At 49.7% G+C, this 20,321-nt stretch overlaps 1 protein-coding gene across 3 annotated transcripts in view; it reads left to right on the top strand.

Annotated features, from left to right (window-relative positions):
* The window catches only part of SH3PXD2A (SH3 and PX domains 2A), a 229,086-nt gene that overhangs the window by 41,382 nt on the left and 167,383 nt on the right, over window positions 1–20,321 (top strand). For all 3 annotated transcript variants that reach the window (XM_081822806.1, XM_081822804.1, XM_081822805.1), the window contains exon 2: window positions 11,091–11,171. In XM_081822806.1, the coding sequence (XP_081678932.1) occupies window positions 11,091–11,171 (81 nt within the window). The remainder of the gene's footprint in view (window positions 1–11,090; window positions 11,172–20,321) is intronic.

Here is a 20,321-nt window from a genome sequence, read left to right on the forward strand (position 1 = left end):
TTTCTGGGTTCAGCACCTCTAATTCTTTCAGCTGTTCCTCCTGGAGCCAAAAAGGGCTGGACTCTGACCCCTCAGTCACTGATGTAGGTTCCGGGAGGTGAGGATGGTCACAGGCTGCCAAAGAAAGCGAAACACAGCCATAGCTCAGAACAAACGAGCCCCTTGTTTTCTTTTCCCCATTCGAGCTGGTGAATTCCAAAACTGGAGGCAGAACTTTCCAAAAATCACCGAATACAGGCTCTCTCACTAGTCCTCTTGAAGGCAGAGGTGACTGTTAATAGTACAAATTATACTATCACATTGCTTTCTGTTTACTGAGTATTTTTTCCAGCTAGTTCAGCACTGTTTTTAGTATTGTTTCACCTTAGTGGTTCTCGATCTGTAACAACCAATAGACTCACCTGGGGAGCTCTGCAACCTACCAATGTCCACACCATCTTTCAAGATTCTGATTTAAATGGTGTGTGTGGGGGGGTGTGGGGTGAGGCCCGGGGAGGCAGTGTTTTTAAAGCACTCCAGGGGATTGTATGTGTACTCAGGGTTGCAGACCTTGGTTTCAAGGGCTCAAGATTGAACTTGAAATACCCTAAAACTCCCCAAGAATGAGCAAATGTTGGATTTTAGCAGAATATTTAGGAGCTGACATTAGCTAGCTAAGAGGACACAATTATTTTATAAGATGGAAATTTTGCTTTAAATTATGAAAGCCATACATGTTCAAAAGAAATAAAATAGAAATGTATAAAGTGTAAAGTGAAATTAATCTGTTTCTCCTTCTCCTAACCCAAATAACCACTTATCAGTTTGTTGCATTTTTTTCCCAGACTTTTCAAATGTGCATGCACATTCACATACACACACACCCCATACATATACCTCTCCCCAAATACATCTAATCGTATTGTGTACGTACTGTTTCATAATCTGGTTTTTTTTTTTCTTTTCTCAGTGTAGTGTGAACATTTTACCAAAATGACACAGAAAGAGCCACCTTCTCTTTAACAGGTGTATGAATCATAATTTATTTGACTGTTTTTTACATCCCTAGACATTCAGTATTCCTTACTTTTTCCTTATTTTTACAAACAGGGCTGCCATAAACATCTTTATATACATAAACACAACACGTACACACATATGCACACCTACACATATCCACACTTGTGTGGATAAATTCTTAGAGGTGAAATTGCTAAGCCAAAGGCAATGTAAGTTTGGGATAGAGATTGCCAAAATGCTTTCCAAAACAATTGTCCAGTCTGTCCCTTGCAACAAAATTCCTAATGACAGCTATTTGCCCTGTGTCAAAAGTTGAGCTTTGCTGAACACAGCAGAGAGGAAGGTGTGAGTGTGTGTCAGATGGTGGGGAGGAAACACTGGGGTCATTTCCCCTGCGTGCTGTGTGTGGAGGAGACTGCTGGCCTCTGGCCTTGCCCGGCTGCTCTGTTTCCCAGGAAGAGGAAGTCAAGCTGTGTGTGTTAACCTTTGCCTTGCTCTCTAGGGTGTGACGAGGGAGTGGGGCACGTTCACAGGATGTGTGTGTCCAGGTCAGCGGGCCCAGGTCAGTCATTGATTTGAGAGTGTGTGGAGTGAGAATCCTCATTGCTAACACTTTCCTACACCCACTGGGCTGTGTCCAAGCCCCATGGAAGCTCAGGAGCAGAGGATATGTTTGTTTAAGGTTTCCAGGACTCTAGCTCCTGAATGTCAATGTGCATCTAGAGTTTTTCTCGATTTTCATAATAGGGTGAGCCTCCTTCGCCTAGTTTAGGCACACTGCCACACTCCCCAGGGTCCTGGGCATTAGCCAAGATGTCCACTGCCCATTGCTACCTCTCCATTGGAGCACCTGCTGGTGCAAGGTGGTCAGACCTGTCTGCTCTGATAAGCTAGCTTGGGACCAGAGGGTGGTGGCCCAGTTGGAGGGACAAAGGTACAAAGGTTCAACCATGCGCCCTCAGGGACCCTGGAAAGCATGGAGTGAGGACCACGTCCAGAGCTCTAGAAATGAAAGTGGGTTCCTTTCAAGACCCAGGGCTAATTGGCGCCTCCAGAACTTTCTAGGGAAGAGGCTCAAATTCTAAGTGCTGAAGACCATGCCAGGCAGTTGGAAGGTGGTAGGGGGTGGGGGTGGGGGGATGGGAAAGGGAGGTCACATTTATTGAGCAGCTACAGTGTCCCAGGCGCTGGTGGTGGTTCTTGTGTTCTCATTAATCCTCACAGTGAGGCAGTTATTAGCACCCCTATTTTATGGATGGGGAGTGGGGCTGAGAGTGAGTAACACCCTTTCATGGAGCTGATGTGATGAACTCAGACCATGTAAAATAGTGCTGGTCCCCATGCAGACCTTCTTACCCGCCTGCCACATGGGGGACCTCAGGACTCACTGATAGATCACCCACACGTGAAGCCACTCCTCGACAGAACAGCAGATTGAAGCATGAGGGCAGAGCCTTGGGGCAGGGACTCTGCCTTGTTCCTGGCAGTCTGGTGTAGTTATTAAAGAGGCTGAGGTGATCTGGCTCTGTAGTTAACGCCGCGTTTGATGCCGAGCTCTGCGACATGCCATCGGTATGACCTAGGTAGACCAGTTACCTCTCTAGATGTCTTCGTTTATGGACCAGAGATGTCAACAAGGCTTAAATGAGATGATCTGAATAAAGTGCTTAGCAATGCCTGGAATGCAGTAAGTGCTCCGTGCAGTGGGCATGGCTATTATTGTTCTTCCTGATGAAACCTACAGTTTGTGTATTTAAGAAAAAGATTTCTAAGAACAGACTCTTCTTGCTGTTTCCCTCCTAGTTCTGGTGATTATATACACAGAGCTTTGACAGCTGAACCTTTTTTTAAGGTCCATGGAGGGTTTGTAAATCCTGGGAGCTCCTACGTTAGACACTCACTTCCCCTTCCAGGAAACATGAAATAAAGGAGAAAAAAGCCTCTGACCCAGAGGAGCCTGCCACAGCTCGCCCATCCTTTCAGTGGGGGGCTCCTGCGGTCAGCCATTGTTTTCCTAGCTCCAGGCAGCAGTTAATGTTTGCCCTTCTGCCCTCCCAGGCCAGCGCTGGTTCCATTACTGGTGTGCCTGCACGCGTGTGCATGTGTGCTCACGCGTGGCTTCATCCTCTTCCATCTGTGTCCCTGTTTCCCACTTCCCACTCCCCTCCTGCTCCAGTTCCTGGTGTCATGCTCCATGTCTGCTGGCAAAGGGAAAGAAGATGGTTCACGCCCTCTCTCTTCCTGGACATCTAAATAGCTAATGTTCGTTGGGTGTTTGCCATGTGCCAGGTCCTGTGCCGAGCGTCCCATGTCCGTCGTCACATTTAATGGGACGCTCCCATTATAAACCACACATTGCAGTTAGGGAAACCCTGACTCAGAGAAGCTAAGACACTTGCCCAAGCCCACACAGCAGAGAAATGTTAGAGCTAAAATTTAAACCCGTCAAATGCTTTCAAAGCTGTCTTCCCCCTCCACAGTGCCCACACTGCCTTTAGTCCTTTCTGAGCCTCACTTCTTGGCACCCCATGACTCCATCTTGCACTGTTTCCCTACTTTGATTTGTCTGGCTGAGCTGTAAGAGCTTGGAGGTCGGGGGACTTTGCCTCGTTGTTAGCTTGGCACAAAACCAGGTACTAGGTAAGCACTCACTCAACGTTTGTCAGTTGTTTTGTTCCTTCACTTACTTAAGGGATATTAGGTGAGCACCTCTTAGGGGTAAGGTGTCCTGCTGAACGTTAGGATGCCATAATCTGCCTTCAGGGAGCTTCCATGCTAATGGGGAGGTACAGGTTAGCTCACAGAATCCTCACAACAACCCGAAAGTGAGGTAACTACTGTTATCCCCGCCAGTAAGCGAAGATACAAAATATTATTGGAGGCTTTTTCCAGACCCTCTTGCCTACCCACTGCCTTTCAAGTTAAATCAACAGTCAAGGCCCGTGACCCATGCAAACAGTAGCAGGTACCCGCAGTGGATGTGATGGGTACCCACTAAACCCTCTGGTAAGGTACAGGAGCCCACTGACTGTCCCCTCTCCAAACCCCTTTAAAAAGCCCTTTATCCCAGAAGAGGGCCATCTGGTGCAGGCCTGCAGTGGCGGCCGCTGTGTTTTGGTGACTGGTGGACAGGTAGTTCTGGGAGGAACATTCTGCCAGCATGCGCCCCTTCCCTCCCAGAGCCTTCCTGGGGTCGCATCAGCTGCATTTACTGTGACTGGTGCATAGACATGAGGTCCAGAGCGAGCCTGGAGGAGGGTGGTCTGAGCACGGGAAAGGTTCCAACACCTGGTCATCAACCCTGTGGTCAGTCCGTCCGTGGGCATGCTGGGGTGGGGCGCACCCTCCAAGTCCAAGCTTCTAGGTGGTGCTTCTTCCCCAAATCTGCAGGATCACCATCCTCCCCACCCCATGAGAAAGCACCCACCCTAGAGGAGGGGTTGGAATTTTAATAGGGTCGTACCCTGAGAGTGAGCAGAAATTTTAGCCAATTAGCCACAGGCTATTAAACTTGATCTTGCCGACCGGGTTTTAGGTTGGCGCAAAGACCCTTGTACTGAGCCAGATGTATTTGTAGTCTACCCTTGGCCATTGGGGATTTGCTTCTGGGGGTGGGGGAGATGGTCCCCAAGTGTTGCTGTTTGTGATCTCGTTGGTGCTTCAAACCCCATGGATTTTCACTCAGTAGACCCACCAGTCAGTCATCATTTCAGTGTGCCCTGAGGACTAGCGGGGCTGGGGGAGACGTTTGCTGCCCTTGCTGCTGGGAAGGACATACTCAGTCGTGTTAAATCAGCAGGGACACAGCATGTGTCCAGTGCTGGGTTGTTCTGAGCCAACAATTAGCAAATTAAGGCAGATACAATAACTGGCTAATTGTGGAAATCAGACTAGGAGCACCACAAGAGATGGACACAAGCTTGCTAGGCTAGTGGACCCAGGTCAGATGTTGGATTCTGGGGCTTTCTCTCTGGGTGCAGTCAAGATGAGTCTTTGACACCATGGCCTTCACTGCTTACTGTGGGACTCGGTGGGCCCAGCAGGGAGGAAAGGGGGCACTGGCCCAGCCTTTGGTGTAGCCACTTGGCATGGGGGGGGCAGCAGCCTTGGGTCCTCTGCCTTGCCAGGTAGTTTGGACCTCAAGGATTGGTCTGGCCTGATTTGGAACTTATGATCCACTCCTCCCCTCCCTGGGTTAGGACATAGTACGTGGGACCCTTTGAATGTAAGGTTAGAACTGATTGGTACCTTAGATGGGCTGGTGTCATCTTCACGGAAAACTTGGCATGATGAACTGCTCCCACCGGAAGCCAGAGCAACGATCATGTCCCCAGATGTAAACTCCCCTTACTGGCTGTGTTCATTCAGACTTCTTCGGTCCCAAATGCTAAGCATCCCTCCATCTAGAAGATTTGGGGGAGTTGAAGAGTTGGGTCCTGAGGAGGTATTGTGACCTCAAGGGCCCTAAAAAGCAGTGACAGCTCCCCCCCCACCAGGGGCACTAGAACAGGGTGCTGTGTCCTGACCAGAAGCACTGTGCATGCATTAGAATAAGGCACCCCTTTCTCTGTGTGCCTGCAGCTTCCCCCAAAGTGCACAGTTTGAGGTGCAGGGTATAGGTGAGATTTCAGCCCCTACTTGCCCCTTGGCTGTCTTTGGGCAGTGAACAACTTGTACTACTGTATGTAACGGCCCTAGTCCTAGCCACCTGATGGACTATGGTGTGAGCGGGTGAAGGAAGATTGTCATGGAGTTCCCATTTGGCCTGGGGCCAGGGGTAGCTGGCAGGGGTCCAGAGAAAATAAGACCTTCCTTAGTAAACGGAACCACAGTGCCATGAGGATATACGGTTTCTTCCACAGTTCCTAACTCCTTGCCTCTAATGTTACTTTTTGTCAGCACAGGGAGCAATAGGTATTTACTGGCCCTTTCTAATTAAACATGGGGCAGGTCCTAGGCCTCCTAAGAATGGTTGGGCCATATCTTTGGGTCATTCTTTGGTTGTGGCCCAGGTCCGATCGTGAAGGTCCCTCCACAGGAACTGGGCTGGGCTTCATTCTCAGTGCTCTGGAGTTAAGCCGTGGGTCTGATTTGCATTATGGCTGTTTTCTGGTTGAAAGGAGCAAGACTTGGAAGTATTGGAAGCTTCAGACATTTCTGGGCCTGATGAGCTGAGCGGATGGAAGGTGGTCCTGAGTGGGTGGGCTGGTCGGACCAAAGCATCGTGCTGGGTGTCTGCTGAGAGTCTCCACAGTTGTGTCTGTGGTGGAGACCCCTCTGTAGAGGATAAGCAGGGCAGGTGGACATGAGACTCTGGCGTTGCCTCCCCATGAGAAACTGGACACAGTTTCTGGTCAACGGCGAGGTCTCCAAGATGCCTGCCATCTGCCCAAAATGGCCAGAAACGGGGGAAATAGAATCCCTGGGTTTTTAAAATCCAGAGTAAGGGAAACTCCACCCGGGAAACACAACCCCAAGTAAAGTGTGTGGAAGCAGGATGTTTTAATTGCAAACCTTTCTTGAGAACCAGCTGCGGGGTAATGTTATCTTGGCCGCTCCTGCAGCCAGAGGAGAATTTATCTGGGCCCCTGACGCAGGCCCCGGAAACAGAGCTGGCTTTCTCAGATGACCTCTGCCCCGTCCCCCTTCCCCTCCACCTGCTCTTTCTCGGGGGGTTATCACTAGCATTTCCAATGCTGGCAGGACCAGCTCCGAGAGGCTTGAGAATCTAATGTGGGTGGGGGTTTGTGTGGGTTGGGCTGGAATTTTGCATATCCATTGCTCATCTGGAACGCTAATCTAGGATATTCAAGGTTTGGAGGAAAGCAGACAAGCACTTGAAAGAGGCTGCCCAGATGAAAGAAAGGGGTCTGGAGACTGTCCTCGGACCTCTGGGCTTCAGTTTCCAGGGAGGTCTCTGATCATTTCCTCAACTCAGGATTTAGACGGTTTGTCCAGGAGGGAGGCTGGGGGGCCTCTGGTAAATCCTAAAGGTTTGGGAGAACCTGGCGTGAGGATTCATTTCCACACTGCCGCACCAGAGTCACTTCATGCTCACTTCATGTGCAAGCCTTTGCCCAAAAAGGAAAGAAATGAGTCTTGAGGGGAAGCATGCCGTGTTGCAGCCTGGTGGCTGTGGCCCGCAAGGGTCACTGGGCAACTTCTGCCACCCTACCCTCTGGCTTTTCTCCAGAGGTTGTCTTCAGTGTGGGTTCAGGTCAAGGGTTAGACAGAGATGGTTCTCTGTGAAGGGAAAGGACTTTTGCAGGGGGCGGGGTGGGGGGGTGCTCTGGTGTGTGCTGGTTAGCCCTAGCCTGGAATTGGGAGGTCTGGGCTCCTGTCTCAGCTCTGGCTCTAATGGGGTGAGCACACCTGCCATGGCAACCAGCACAGGGGGCAGGCCCGCCAGCCCCCAATCTTGTGCCTATTGAATAGAGGAGGAGCCTGAGGGTCTGAGAGGCTGGACTGAAGTCTCACAGCCAATAGGGACGATCCTGAGAGTGAAACCCAGGTGTGACTGACTCCACAGTGTGTGCCTCTTCCTTGGCAAATCACCATCCTGGGTCTGAGTTTCCTCTGCAGATGGAGAGACCTCCCAGCCGCCGGAGGCTGGGAGCCTATAATTAATTCTCCCTGGGAGGTGAAGGGAAGCCCCTAATTACTGAAGAGGATGGAGCATGGGTCATGTTAAGCCCCAGTTAAGCCCTTCCTCCGGGCCCCGCTTGGTTGGCCAGGGAGAAAGGCTGCTGTCTAATGGCCTGCATGCTGTCTCCTGGGAGGGCACTGCCGCTTGGGGCTTCCTTATAGTGTGTCTGCCCAGGCAGAGGTCAGGAAGGCAGCACCTGGCCATGTACAGCATCTGCTACCTGCCCGGGACCTGTGGGAAGGGGAGGTGCAGGTGGGAGGGGAGATGTAGCCGGCAGGATTTGGGGGCCCAGGACCCAGGAGTCAGCAGGGGGGATGGGATGGGTTATAACCCCGGTGAAAACCCCAGAGCATCCGGGCACGGTCAGTGAAGCCAGTTGTGTGTGAGGGTTTCCTCTGCATTTCTCTGGTTTTGTAGCATTCCTGACCACTGACTTCTGTCTGGGCCCTGAGTTCTGCCTCTTCTTGCTCTCAGAATTGACATGACGCCCCCATGTTCCTCTAGGTCCATCCCCTATGCAAGGGGCACACAGACTTTTCAGGCCACCCAGAGATTTATTAAGAAAGGTGTCTTTCAGCCCTGATTAAGTAGTTCAATTTAAATATCCATACTCTTAAATTTACATATAGGAAGGTAGTCCAGTGTGGTTCAGAACATGGTGATTGGACTCGGCTGGACCTGGGTTCAAGTCCTTTGCTCTGTATTTTACTAGCTGTGTGACCTCAGGCACGTTATTTAGCTTCTCTGAACCTCGGCTTCCTCCTGTACAGAATGGAGATAGCAGTGTCATAGATTGAATGAGCTAATGCATACGAGTGCTTTACGCTGTGCTGGCCTGAAGTGGCCGTTACCTGAATGGTTCCTCCTGTTAATTGTATGAGGTATTTGTTTATATATGATCTAAAGCAAAGCACACCCCTATCTATTATAATCATAGTCAATGGTTTATTTTGGGTTTGTGAAGATAGGGATGGCCTTTCCCTTTATGTTCTTTCTTATCAGGGTCACATAAAACATGTCATCAATACCCCATGTCAGGGTGGCAACCTTTGCTGTCTGCTTTGCTTTATGGCCCTCTCCTCAGTTTCCGGTCACAGAGAACACTGCCTTGAGCCAGGCGACCTCTCTGAGGGGGCTCGGGGGGTGGGGGGTGGAGAAGGGACGGAGGATTCAGAGCTCGTTTGCGTAGAGGTTAATTGAGTAGCCAAACATGAAGCCCCATATCCCTGGGTGCAGAGCCCTTGCTGTGGACTGAACTTTTGTGTTCCCCCAAATTCATATGTTGGAGCCCTAATCCTTGAGGCGGGGCCTTTGGGAGGTGATTAGGTTTAGATGAGGCCATGAGTGGTGGGATGAGTGCCCTTAGAAGACGAGGAAGAGACTAGAGCCCCCTCTCTCCACCACATAAGGATACAGCAACAGGGCGACCATCTGCAAGTCAGGAAGTGGGTCTCACTGGAAACCTTGATCTTGGACTTCCAGCCTCCAGAACTGTGAGAAATAAATGTCTGCTGTTAAAGCCACCAAGTCAATGGTATTTTGTCATAGCAGCTCGAACAGACTAAGACAGCCCTGCTCCAGGCATCCGATGAGTTCAGCTATCCTGAGGCCAAGGGATCTCAATGTTCCTCCTCTTTGCTCACATTCCTTCCTTCTCACAGTGGCTGAGACCCCTGGCTTCGCTGGCCATTTTCTTCTCACAGGTGCAGTCCCCCAAGACCTACTGAATCTGAATCACTAGGCAAGTGCCTGGAATCTGAGCGTTTATGAAGCCGGCCAGGAGATTCTGATGGGCACCCTGGCAAAGGGAACCACAGCTGTGGGCACAGCCACTCGGTCTCTTGGGAGGGAGGAAGCAAGGCAGGGGTCTCACTGTGTCTCAGTGCTGTCCCTTAACCCCAGAGAGGTCACAGCAGGCACCAGAGGGGAAGTTCAGCAGAATAGCCCTGAGGGGGTTGAGGGGACCCCTCCCTCTCACTGAGCCCTCTCCCAGGAGGGTGTGCCTTTGGTGTTTGTTCAGGTGAAAGGGACAGCAATGGTGGTGACAGTAGGCCAGATTGTGTGGCAAGGGACCTTCTCCTTCTCCAGCCAGCAGGCCTGCCCACCTCCCGGGCCAGGGAGCCTTCCAGATTGGCTTGAGGCAGCAGCCTTGGAGAGCCTGAGCCTCGGGAAGTGGGGTGACATTGGGAATGGGGTCCTGGAAATGCCTTCATTTCAGACAAGTTTACAAATCTTACATGTGCTCACTTCTGTCCTGCAAATCTGCCTCTCATCCAGAGGGTCCGTTTGATTGTTCATTGCAGCAAAACGCTTTCTGAATTCCCACTCCACTCTGTGCCCGGCCCTGAGCTAAGACGTAGCGATACTGGGATGAATTGCACATCTCTGAAATGCTTATGGTCACCTGAAGTGCTTTTCGGAGTGGGTTCTGAGGATCAACTACAGCAGAAGTGGTTTGTTAAAAAGGATAGATGCCCAATTTTAACAGGTGGTGGGAGAGGGCAGGGGGTGTATGGGAACTCTCTGTACTTTCTGCTCAATTTTGCTGTGAACCTAAAACTGCTGTATAAAAATAAAGCCTTTAAGGGGCGCCTGGGTGGCCCAGTCAGTTAAGCATCTGCCTTCAGCTCAGGTCATGATCTCGGGGTCCTGGGATTGGGCCCTGCGTTGGGCTCCCTGCTCAGTGAGGAGTCTGCTTGTACCTCTGCCCCTCTCCCCTGCTCATGCTCTCTCTCTCTCTCAAATAAATAAAATCTTTTAAAAAAAATAAAGCCTTTAAAAAACAAAATAAAATAAAATGTAGGGGCACCTGGGTGGCTCAGTCATTAAGCGTCTGCCTTTGGCTCAGGGCATGATCACAGGGTCCAGGGATCGAGCCCCACATCAGGCTCCCTGCTCGGCGGAAAGCCTGCTTCTCCCTCTCCCCCTCCCCCTGCTTGTGTTCCCTCTCTCTCTGTGTCTCTCTCTGTCAAATAAATAAATAAAATCTTTTTTAAAAAAATAAATAAATAAAATGTAGATGCTTGAGCCCTGAAACCCCAGATCTACTTCTGCAGAATTTCGGAGAGTGGGGCCCCAGCATCTGCAACTTGGGAAGACCTCCTGTAGAATCTCATTCACTGTAAAGTTTGAGAGCCAGTGGAAATTTTTGACAACCCCAATGTATGTTCGTTGTATAAAATACATATAAATGAAAACCACTTGTAATCCTAATCTAAGATAATCATCCTTAGCAATTTCTTGAATATCCTTCTAGATGTGTGTGTGTATTTAAATAAATGTGTGTAGCATCTGGGTGGTACCTGACACACTGTGCTGGGTCCTGGGGACAGAGGTAGGAATGGTTCTGGCCACAGGGCACCCCCAGTCATGGTAAATGGTGTCTGGTACAGCTTGAAGCTCGACCTTCGTCACCCACTCATTTGCTCTCACTTTTTCTCCACAGGTGTACATCATCAATGTGACCTGGTCCGACTCCACATCCCAGACCATCTACCGGAGGTACAGCAAGTTCTTTGACCTGCAGGTAAGTTGGTCTGAGTTCAGATGGTACCCAGTTTCACCTGCAGTGGCCCGAGTCTCTGGTGGGCTGGCCGCTCTCGTGTCCTCATTCATCTGGAGAACCCTTGTCAGAGCACTTGGGGTCTGCATCTCGGTCAGAGCAGAGGGACAGATGAGGAAACCTCGCCTGGCTAGCTGGGTCTTGAATATCGCATGCAGACATCGGGCTTTGTTGGCTTCCTCTGATGGTCTTAACAGTCCGAGCTTTGTCACCATCCTTTGCCTGGGGGGTAGGAAACCAGGGTGGAGAGGCAGGAGGATGGCCGTGGGTGCTGTGTGCATGAGCAGACATGTATCTGTAAACATCCAGGGTGAGACACAAGCCACTACGTCATTGCAGACAAAGAAAAGCAAACACACCGGGGAGACAGAAACAGAAAATAAGCAGTTTCTTGAACTACAGACACAAACGGGGCATACCACTGTGTCTGTCTCGCTGAATAAGGCTCTCACTGCCCTGTTTGTACGCGCGCATGGTGTGTGTGACTCTCTAATATACACAGGCATGTTCACACAGCTCCTCCTGCAGACACCTCCCTTGACTCCAGCTAACTCGGTTAGACCTTTCTGGGTTACAAGGGATGGTTTTACACTCCTACTGGCTCAGACAAATAGGAGACTTGGTTGGAAGGAGATACCAGGGAAGATATGCAGTTGACCAGAGGGTGAAAAGGAGAGTGAAACAGTGGGCTCCAGGAACATCAGAAACCACAACTGCTCTCTCTCTGCGTCTGCTTTCTGCTTCTCTCTGGGCACTGTCCTCAAATTCCCGAGGAGCGTGGCTGTCAACAGCTCCCAAATTTCATATCTGTTGGCTCCCAACACCAGAGAGATCGACTGACTCTCCTAGTTTCAAGTTGAAAAATCCCAGGGAAGACTCGGATTGGCCTGATTTGGGTCAGGTGCCCTCTCTGGACCAATTAGTGTGGCCCCGGGTAGAGGGTCACAGACATGACCAGCAGGGGGCCTAGGCCTCTTTATCTGAGTCAGGCACCAGAGAAGGCAGAATCACCATGAGTTGGACAGAAACCCTTCCTATATCAGGAAGGGGAAACAGAAGTTCTAGATTCTTCCTTAGGGCTATAAGCCTGGTGTTGGCCAATAAAAATACAAAGAAGAGACATGCGCTCCTGGCCCTCACAACCAAGGTCCAGGCCTTCATTTGCAGGCCTTTGGTGGTGAGTCATCTTGGAGAGGCCAGGCCTGCATGTTGCCCCTAAGTACCTGACTTTATCCCATTGTCCTTATCACTCTATTTATGAGATGAGCCAAAGATGAGCCAGCTTCCTGTATTCCAGTAAATCCTGTCTTAATCCAACAATGTGGGGTGGAAAGCCACTCCTTACCTTCCTGCCTCTTCCTCTCCTCACCTCCCCCATTCCTGTCCAATCTCCTTGGGTCCTTCTGGTATAAGCTGGTGGGATTTGCTGATACCCCATCAATGGGTGTAGTGTGCTGGACAGGAAATGATAAGTTAGTTGGGGAAAGGAAACCCTGAAAGGACTCATTGATGAGCCAGAGAGGGTCTGTGAGCCAGCGGAAACTCTCAGATCAGAGCTTTTCTTCCCCCCCTTCTGTTCTGGTCCCTCCCCCCCCTCCTTAGTTACAGAACCTCACGAGAAAGGAATGCTGCTCCCCCCACTTCTTCCTTGCCTGGAGGGCTTATTTCCTGTGTGTTGGGACACACAGCATGGAGCATCTTGTGCGATGTGCTGGCTCTCGCCATGAGCATGGCCAGGCCTGTCTACATGGGTCATCGCCACCCTGTAGATGCAGTTTGGAAAGGGGTTGGGATGGTTCTTTGGAATTTAACCTTTGAGCCAAGCATAGCATCTTTGTGAACCCATTTTACAGAACTCATGACATGATGACTTTCAGTGGTGTTCACGTTGGAAAGCCTTTCTTACTCATCGGGGTCGCTGATTTTAATATGGCGGCTCCTACAGAGGAAGGACGAATGGCATTGCTAACTCTGTCTCTGGTCCTGGTGCCCTCACAACTGGCCTTTCTGAGCGGCTGTGTGAGAGAGTGGCTTAGAGCTTAGGCACTGGGGACGCACTGTGGCTCTGTCACACTGTGTAACTCTGGAAACAGGTCTTAACTTCTCTAGGTTCTGTTTTCCCATCTGTGGAATGAAGATTTGAATAGTACCCACACAGGAGGGTTGTCGTGAGGTTTACATGAGCAAATCTACGCGAGATCCTTGGTAATGGACAATCTCATGCACACACCAGGGCATCCGGCCCTGAGGGGGCGGCAGGTCGGGGGAGGCAGGAGCGGAAGGACTGGTGCTTGGAGGAGAGATAGTGTCTCTTTGATGTGACCTGTGGCATGAATGAGTCCTCTGGTGAAGCATGGGGGAGCTAGCTCATTAATGGCACTGGAGAAGAGAACCCACAGATAAGCCGGTAACTGCGCATTCTACACTTATCTGAAGCCTTAGGACTTTACAGAGCTGGTCACTCATCTCCCTATTCCCCTCTCTCCCCCGTGCCACCCACACTTCTTACTAACTGGCTACCTGCTCCCTTTGAGGCCCTGGAGCAGGGTCAGCAGATAAAATAGGAGATGTCCAATTAATTTTGAATTTCACATAAATAATGATTATTATTATTTTCTACTATAAGTGTATCCCAAATACTGCATGGGATATACTTATACTAAAAATGTGATCCCTTGTTTATCTGAAATGCACATTTTATGGTGTGTCCTATATTTTCACTTGCTAAATCTGACAGTCTTACCCTGTCTGTGAGTGGTGAGGGTGGACGTATAAAGATGAATAAGCCAGGCTGGCTCAGGGTAAGAGTGGACTGGTCTCCAACATATGTGTGCTTCTGCAGGACAGAAGTCGCACAGCCTGAGGAATGCTACGTTGAGAAGGACAAGGTCCCTTCCTTTTAGAAGTCTAGTGGGGGAAGTAGATTTTTAAGCAATGAAGTCCACTGGAGATGAAATAGACACTAGACTGAGGGACAGGCAACATGCTGTGGAAGGAGAGGAAGGAAAGAGCATTCCTCTTGGGGGGGGGGAACAAAAAGGATGCCTGTATGGTTCTGATTGGGACAGCAGCCTGGAGTGATACAGCCCCACACCCCCACGTCAGTTTGGGGGTCTTTGGTTGGTTTTTTTTGAGAATTATAGTTATCAGGGTAAAGGATGTCCCTAATTTGTTTCTTCATTTATGCTTGCATGCCTGCCTCCTTCTATCCATTGGTCATTGTCTGTCCATCCATCCATCCATCCACCCACCTACCCACCTCCAATCTATCCAATCTAAGTGCCTATCCTCTATGTACCAGGCACTATGTCAGTCTCTGGGGATTTATTGATGAGCAAAACCAGATCTGGTTACTGCTTAATTTATGGAACTTATCCCTTAGTGAAATAAGATGGGTTTTAGTTTAAAAAAATTGCATATATATGGGACTCCTGGGTGGCTTAGTTGGTTAGGCATCTGCCTTTGGCTCAGGTCATGATCCCAGGGTCCTGGGATTGAGTCCTGTGTCAGGTCCTTGCTCAGAGGGGAGCCTGCTTCTCCCTCTCCCTTTGCCCCTTACCCCTGCTTGTGCTCTCTCTCTCTCTCTGACAAATAAATAAAATCTTAAAAAAATTATGTATATATAATTTTATACTATTTCAAATGCTACAAAGAAAACTACCATAGAGATACTGCAGAGAAACCTTATGCTCTGGGATCAAAGCAGGCTTCCCTGAAGAAGTAAGTGGTATCTGACAGATCAAGGAGTTATTTTCTCTCCTTTTTGAGATCAGGGATTCTTTTGTGCTTCTAAGGAAAGCAAAAGACTCTCTGCAGACAAAGGCATGAATGTATATATATAATTTTAATAACCTTTTTGGTCATTCATACATCCCTGAAATCCTCCCAAGGGCACCAGGGTAAGACCCTCTACTCTGCCCCAAACCTTCTTCTCTCCCCGTATCTTCAGCCTTCAGCCCCAGTGGTTCTGCGTCCTCCACACACAAGGGGCTGTGCACTGAACACGGCCCCTCGTCCTGCCCACTGGGAAGCACGGCTATGGAGCCCTCACGCCTGGGCTGTTCACTGTGCTAGCCACTAGCCACATAGGGCTATTTACATTTACATTTAAATTAATTAGAAAATTTTAAAGATTCAATTCAATCAGGTTAAATTAATTTTTAAGAATGAAATTAATTGGCTTTCTTGGCCATACTTGCTGTGTTGTACGTGCTCAGTAGCCGCAGTGTCTAGTGGCTACGTACTGAGCAAATGTAGAACGTTTGTATCATGACTGTGCTGTTTTAAATTATCTGGGGCACATAGCAGGCTTGATCTGGCATTACGCCCGCCCCGGAGGGCACTGCCACCCTCCCAGACCCTCCCCCCGTTGCCCTCTAAAATCTTTAGGGCCCAGGCAGGAGGAAGGAGACCATGTTCCACCATGATCTGCCCGATCAATAGAGCGATTCAATTCAACGGCTATTGCAAACACTTCTGGAAACCAGGTCAGTTGCTACAGAGGTCTTCGAAGGGCATTTCAGATGTTAAGTTGGGAACAGGGAGAAGAGAGGTTCTTGGTCTCCAAGTGGAAATTGATTTCTTCTAAAAATAATCCACCACTCAACCTATCTGACCAGGAAAGGGACGTGTCCCGGAGGGAGCTGTCGGGGACAAGGCCTGATGGTGAGGCCCGCTTGGCCGTAAGGGGCTTGGATTACTTGGAGGTGCAGTTAAGGGGAGAAGGAGGACGGTAAAGGGCCGCAGAGGCTCTTCAGTTGCCTTCGCTGGCACTGGACCACCTTTTCAGCCTCTGTCCATGTCCTTGCACAACTCCTTCACTGTTAAGTAGCCCCACCACGGGGGCAGGACCGGAAGGCTCTCTGAAGGCCCAGCTCCACCGAAGGTTGTTTCACAATCTGACCTACAAGACGGCGGGCGGCCGTAATTGCTCTGCAAACAGAGGCTCGGGGCGGCTGTGGCCCTTTGGTCTGAACTCCGGCCAGTGAGTGCAGAGGGTCAATATTTGGCGAGAGCCGGGAGAGGCCCTTGGGCATCCCCCATGCTGCTTGCAAGATGGAGTTAAGGAGGTTGTTCAGGATTGCTCCTGTGCTCTGAAGGATTTAACTTGTTTTGAAGAGCTTTAATCTCTCTTCCTTATTCATCTCCCTAGACTTTCCATCCACCTCCTCCACCCAGGGTCACACGCACTTTCTAGCTCTCCAGTAGCCAGCCTGACATGGATGAACAAGACTATAATCTCCGAATCACGCATTACTGGCCTTGGGACGTGTGTGTGTGTGTGGAGGGGGGTGTGTGTCCTGAAGTCATTTGTAATGCGTTATGGGATCACTGCCTTTTTAGGAGGAGAAGAATTCTATTCTGGGCCCCTCGCTTTGCAGGTCAGCATCTGTGTTCATCTTTCTACTTATTAGATTTATAATTTGGTTTGGTTTTTGTTTCGTTCAGCTCCGTTTAGTGCAGTTCATAGCTTTGTTTTCGTTTGGTTTGATGTTCAGAGCATACCTCAACTGAGGTCGAACTAGGGGGGAGTCCGCATGTGCGCCAGGGACCAACGTGAGAACAGAAAAGGGGAGGGGAGAAGTATCTCTCCTGCAGGCTCTTTTAATCATCCAGGCAAGCTCTGTGTTGTTTGAAGTCGTTGACCCTAGAGTAAAGGAAAGGGGGGGGCCAAAGCCTGGGGAGGGAACTTGCCAAGTTCTAAGAACAGTTTCATTCCAAGGACTGTAGAGAGTTCCAGCACCTGGCATGGCAGTGCAGGCTCAGTAGCGTGGTGAGCTGTGGATCATGGTGATGGCTTACACACCCTGGACAGAGGAGAGCACTGGCCTTGACTGAGGTCAGTCCCTAGTCCCAGGAGGGCACGGAGAACTGCACGTTGTTTGCCGTGGCGACAGTGGGAAGCACCGTGACCATCCACAGAGGGTCGCTAAGTAAACGGTGGTATTCTCATTGTACTTTGTACAACAGTCAAAAACAAATGAGACTGATCTCAATTCCATGGATGGATCTCCCAAGAAATGTTAATGAATGACCACTGCAGATTTCAAACAATACAGTATTTATGCCAAAACAACAGCAAGACATATTTGTTGCAAGTACATATACAGCATAAGTATATAAATATTTTTTAAAGAGGGGCGCCTGGGTGGCTCAGTCGTTAAGCATCTGCCTTCGGCTCGGGTCATGGTCCCAGGGTCCTGGGATCGAGCCCTGCATCCGTATCGGGCTCCCTGCTCAGCGGGAAGTCTGCTTCTCCCTCTCCCACTCCCCCTGCTTGCGTCCCCTCTCTCACTGTCTCTCTCTCTCTGTCAAATAAATAACTAAAATCTTTAAAAGTAAATAAAATAAATAAATACTTTTTAAAGATTTGGAAGGATGCACTTCCAATTGGTAATAAAGTTAACTCTGGAAGAGGGTGGGGGGACATCAGTGAGAAGAGGATGTTGGTCAAAGGGGAAACTCAGCCTTATTTGTGATGTTTTACTTTTTTAAAAAAAGAATGTATTCATGTATTATTTACAATGTTAATATTTAATAATTAAAAAGATACCTATGGAAGGAGGTAGGAAAAGTGGGAGGTCTACATTTAATTTGTCTCTCCTGGTCATTATAGTATAGTGGGACAGAAAACACACCGATTTAAAAAAAAAGAAAAATCAACAAAAGAAAGAAAATGACAATAATTGTTAAAATCACATTACCTCATACTTCCTGAGCCATCACTCTAAATCATTCCTATGGAATGGTAACTGGTGAGAACCCATTACAACCAACCCCAGGGACCTGTCCAAATTATCCTGTCAAACTGGAATCTTGTATTCGAATATCACTCAAAACACATGAACACCTGTTCGTCAGGGTAAGAAGAACTTGGGTGGTGGGACCGGTGTCATGACGAAACACACTAAGAGCTGCATGGTCGTGGATGCAGGGGCTACGGGCAGGGACTCCACGGCCAGGGCGATTGGGGTCCAAGAGCAGCTCCGGCCCTTACTAACTGCATATCACCTTTGGTGAGTTCTTTAACCTCTCTGTACCTTGGTTTTCTCATCTGTATAATGGGGGTAACGAAAATACCTGCCTCATGGGGTAATACTAAGAATGAAATTAGTCACATAAAGGAACCCCACAGAGTCGTGAGTGGCATGGAGACTCCGGACAGGGAAGCTGAAAGCTCAGCAGGTGGGCCCACAGGAACATAACTGCAAGAGTAAATAGCTGGAGATGCCTTCCCCGTCTGCAGGCGGAGGTTTCTGGCTGTGCCCCACTGTCCCATGGCTCAGCCTGCCTCCACGTAGGAGGGTCAGGTGGCAGTGTTAAGGGCTTCCTAGATAAAGCTCTCCACCTCCAAAGAGCGATTGCCAACCTTACCAAAGCACTGTCCTCCCAGCAACACTGTTAGGAAAACAAGTTATTGGTCGCTGTTTTTCCTTGCTCTTGGAAGGAGGCATCTTTCGGATTCCTGATGGAGCACAGGGGGATTCCAGGGGAGCCCTGTGGGGATTCCAGTGGTTCTTGGGAATTCCATGACTGGCTTCCCGCCCCCCCTCCCCCCAGTTGGCTCCTGCTTTAACTACAGTCTTTCATCTTGCCCCTGTGGCCTGAGGGTGAACTCCAGCTTCCTCTCTCTCCTGATTTCTCCTCTGCCAGGCTCTGCTGTTGGTGGAACTTGGGGTGGGGGGCTGCTGAGGGTATCTGTTCTCCAGGGAAGGTTGGGAGGGGAGGGCCTGGTGACATGTTACCTCGAGGCCAGCTCAGGATGGAATCCTGGGGTTCCTTGGTTCCCAGCTAGTGACCCCTTCTTGTGCAGTTTCCCCAACCCTGTGGTTTTAGGAATAACCCTGCACAGGGGCCTTCAGGTCCAGAATAGATGGAGAAAGGTGGATGGGGAGAGGTGGTGGACTTAGGGCAGAGTGCGGAGGGGGACAGCCTCACACATCTGTGTATAAAGGGAAATAAAAGGAGGGAGCTTGGGCTCTGGTGGAGCCTGCCTTCGGGAGAACTTTCCAGCCGAGCAAAGCCTAAAGATACAAAGAGGGGAGAGGAGCTTCTCTGACTCTCTGCAGCGCAGACTTACAGGATACTCACCATGCTGCAGCTGCACTTGGGAAACTAATCTTTTCCTGTACAGATGAGTACTCCCATCTGTGAGCACCTTTCTTGGTACCTGCATGCATCTGCATAGACGTGGTCTATAGATGACCGAGGCACATGCCTCCCAGGGAGCTCATGGACACAGGCCGTCTCAGATGAGACCTTCACTTGTGACGGCACCATGCAGCTGGGAACTGTCTCTGCCCTTTGCTGATCGTTCATCCTCTTCCTCTGCCGGCGTGGGATCTTCACACAGTGGGGAAGCTCCTTTGTAGACATGGGGAAAACTGTAAGAAAAGCTGGAATGTCCTCTGGGTACTAAATCTTGGCATTGTTTCCTTGTCCGTAACTTTCTGGATGAAGTCTTGTGAGTATGGATGGATGGGGAGAGTTCAGGCGGCTACCTGCCCCCCTAGTAACTGTCCTGCAGAGCTGATGAAAATGTCTCTTTCAAGGAGAGAAGTCAGCTGTGTGCAAATATCACAATACGAGAGGTACATGCTTGCCAACCAGTGTTCACCATGTCTGCTGGGGAGTCAGGGGTGGGATTGTGAGTTTTATAGCCAGAAGGCCCTTAGGGATCACCTACCAGGATGATACATATCTGGTGCTCATGCTGCTGCTTACCAGCCTCATGCCCACAGCAGACATCATTAATTGATCATGGCATGTTCCTATCCTTAGTCCAGGGCAGACATCACTCATCAATCATGAGCCCAGACGTGGTCCCAGAATCCTTCTAAAAAAACAAAACCAAATACCTTCAGGGAGAGACTACCTGTCAATTGGCAAAGGCACCTTGAGTGAAAATTCTTGGCTACCCTCTGATAATAGTCCTTTTCCTTTATTTGACGGATGAGGAAGTGAGGCCCCAGCAGGGAAGTGACTTGTCCAAATTACAAGGCCATTAAGTGACAGCAGGCCTAGAACTCAGGCACCCTAGCCTCTGGTTCATACGAGTCTGGAGTTCTGGCCTCCCATCCAGAAGGCCTCTTCCGGTTTTTGGCCAAGGAGGGC

The sequence above is a fragment of the Leptonychotes weddellii genome, chromosome 6 (genome assembly GCF_054177405.1).
Source record: "Leptonychotes weddellii isolate Sample4059 chromosome 6, ASM5417740v2, whole genome shotgun sequence".
Lineage (NCBI taxonomy): Eukaryota > Metazoa > Chordata > Mammalia > Carnivora > Phocidae > Leptonychotes > Leptonychotes weddellii.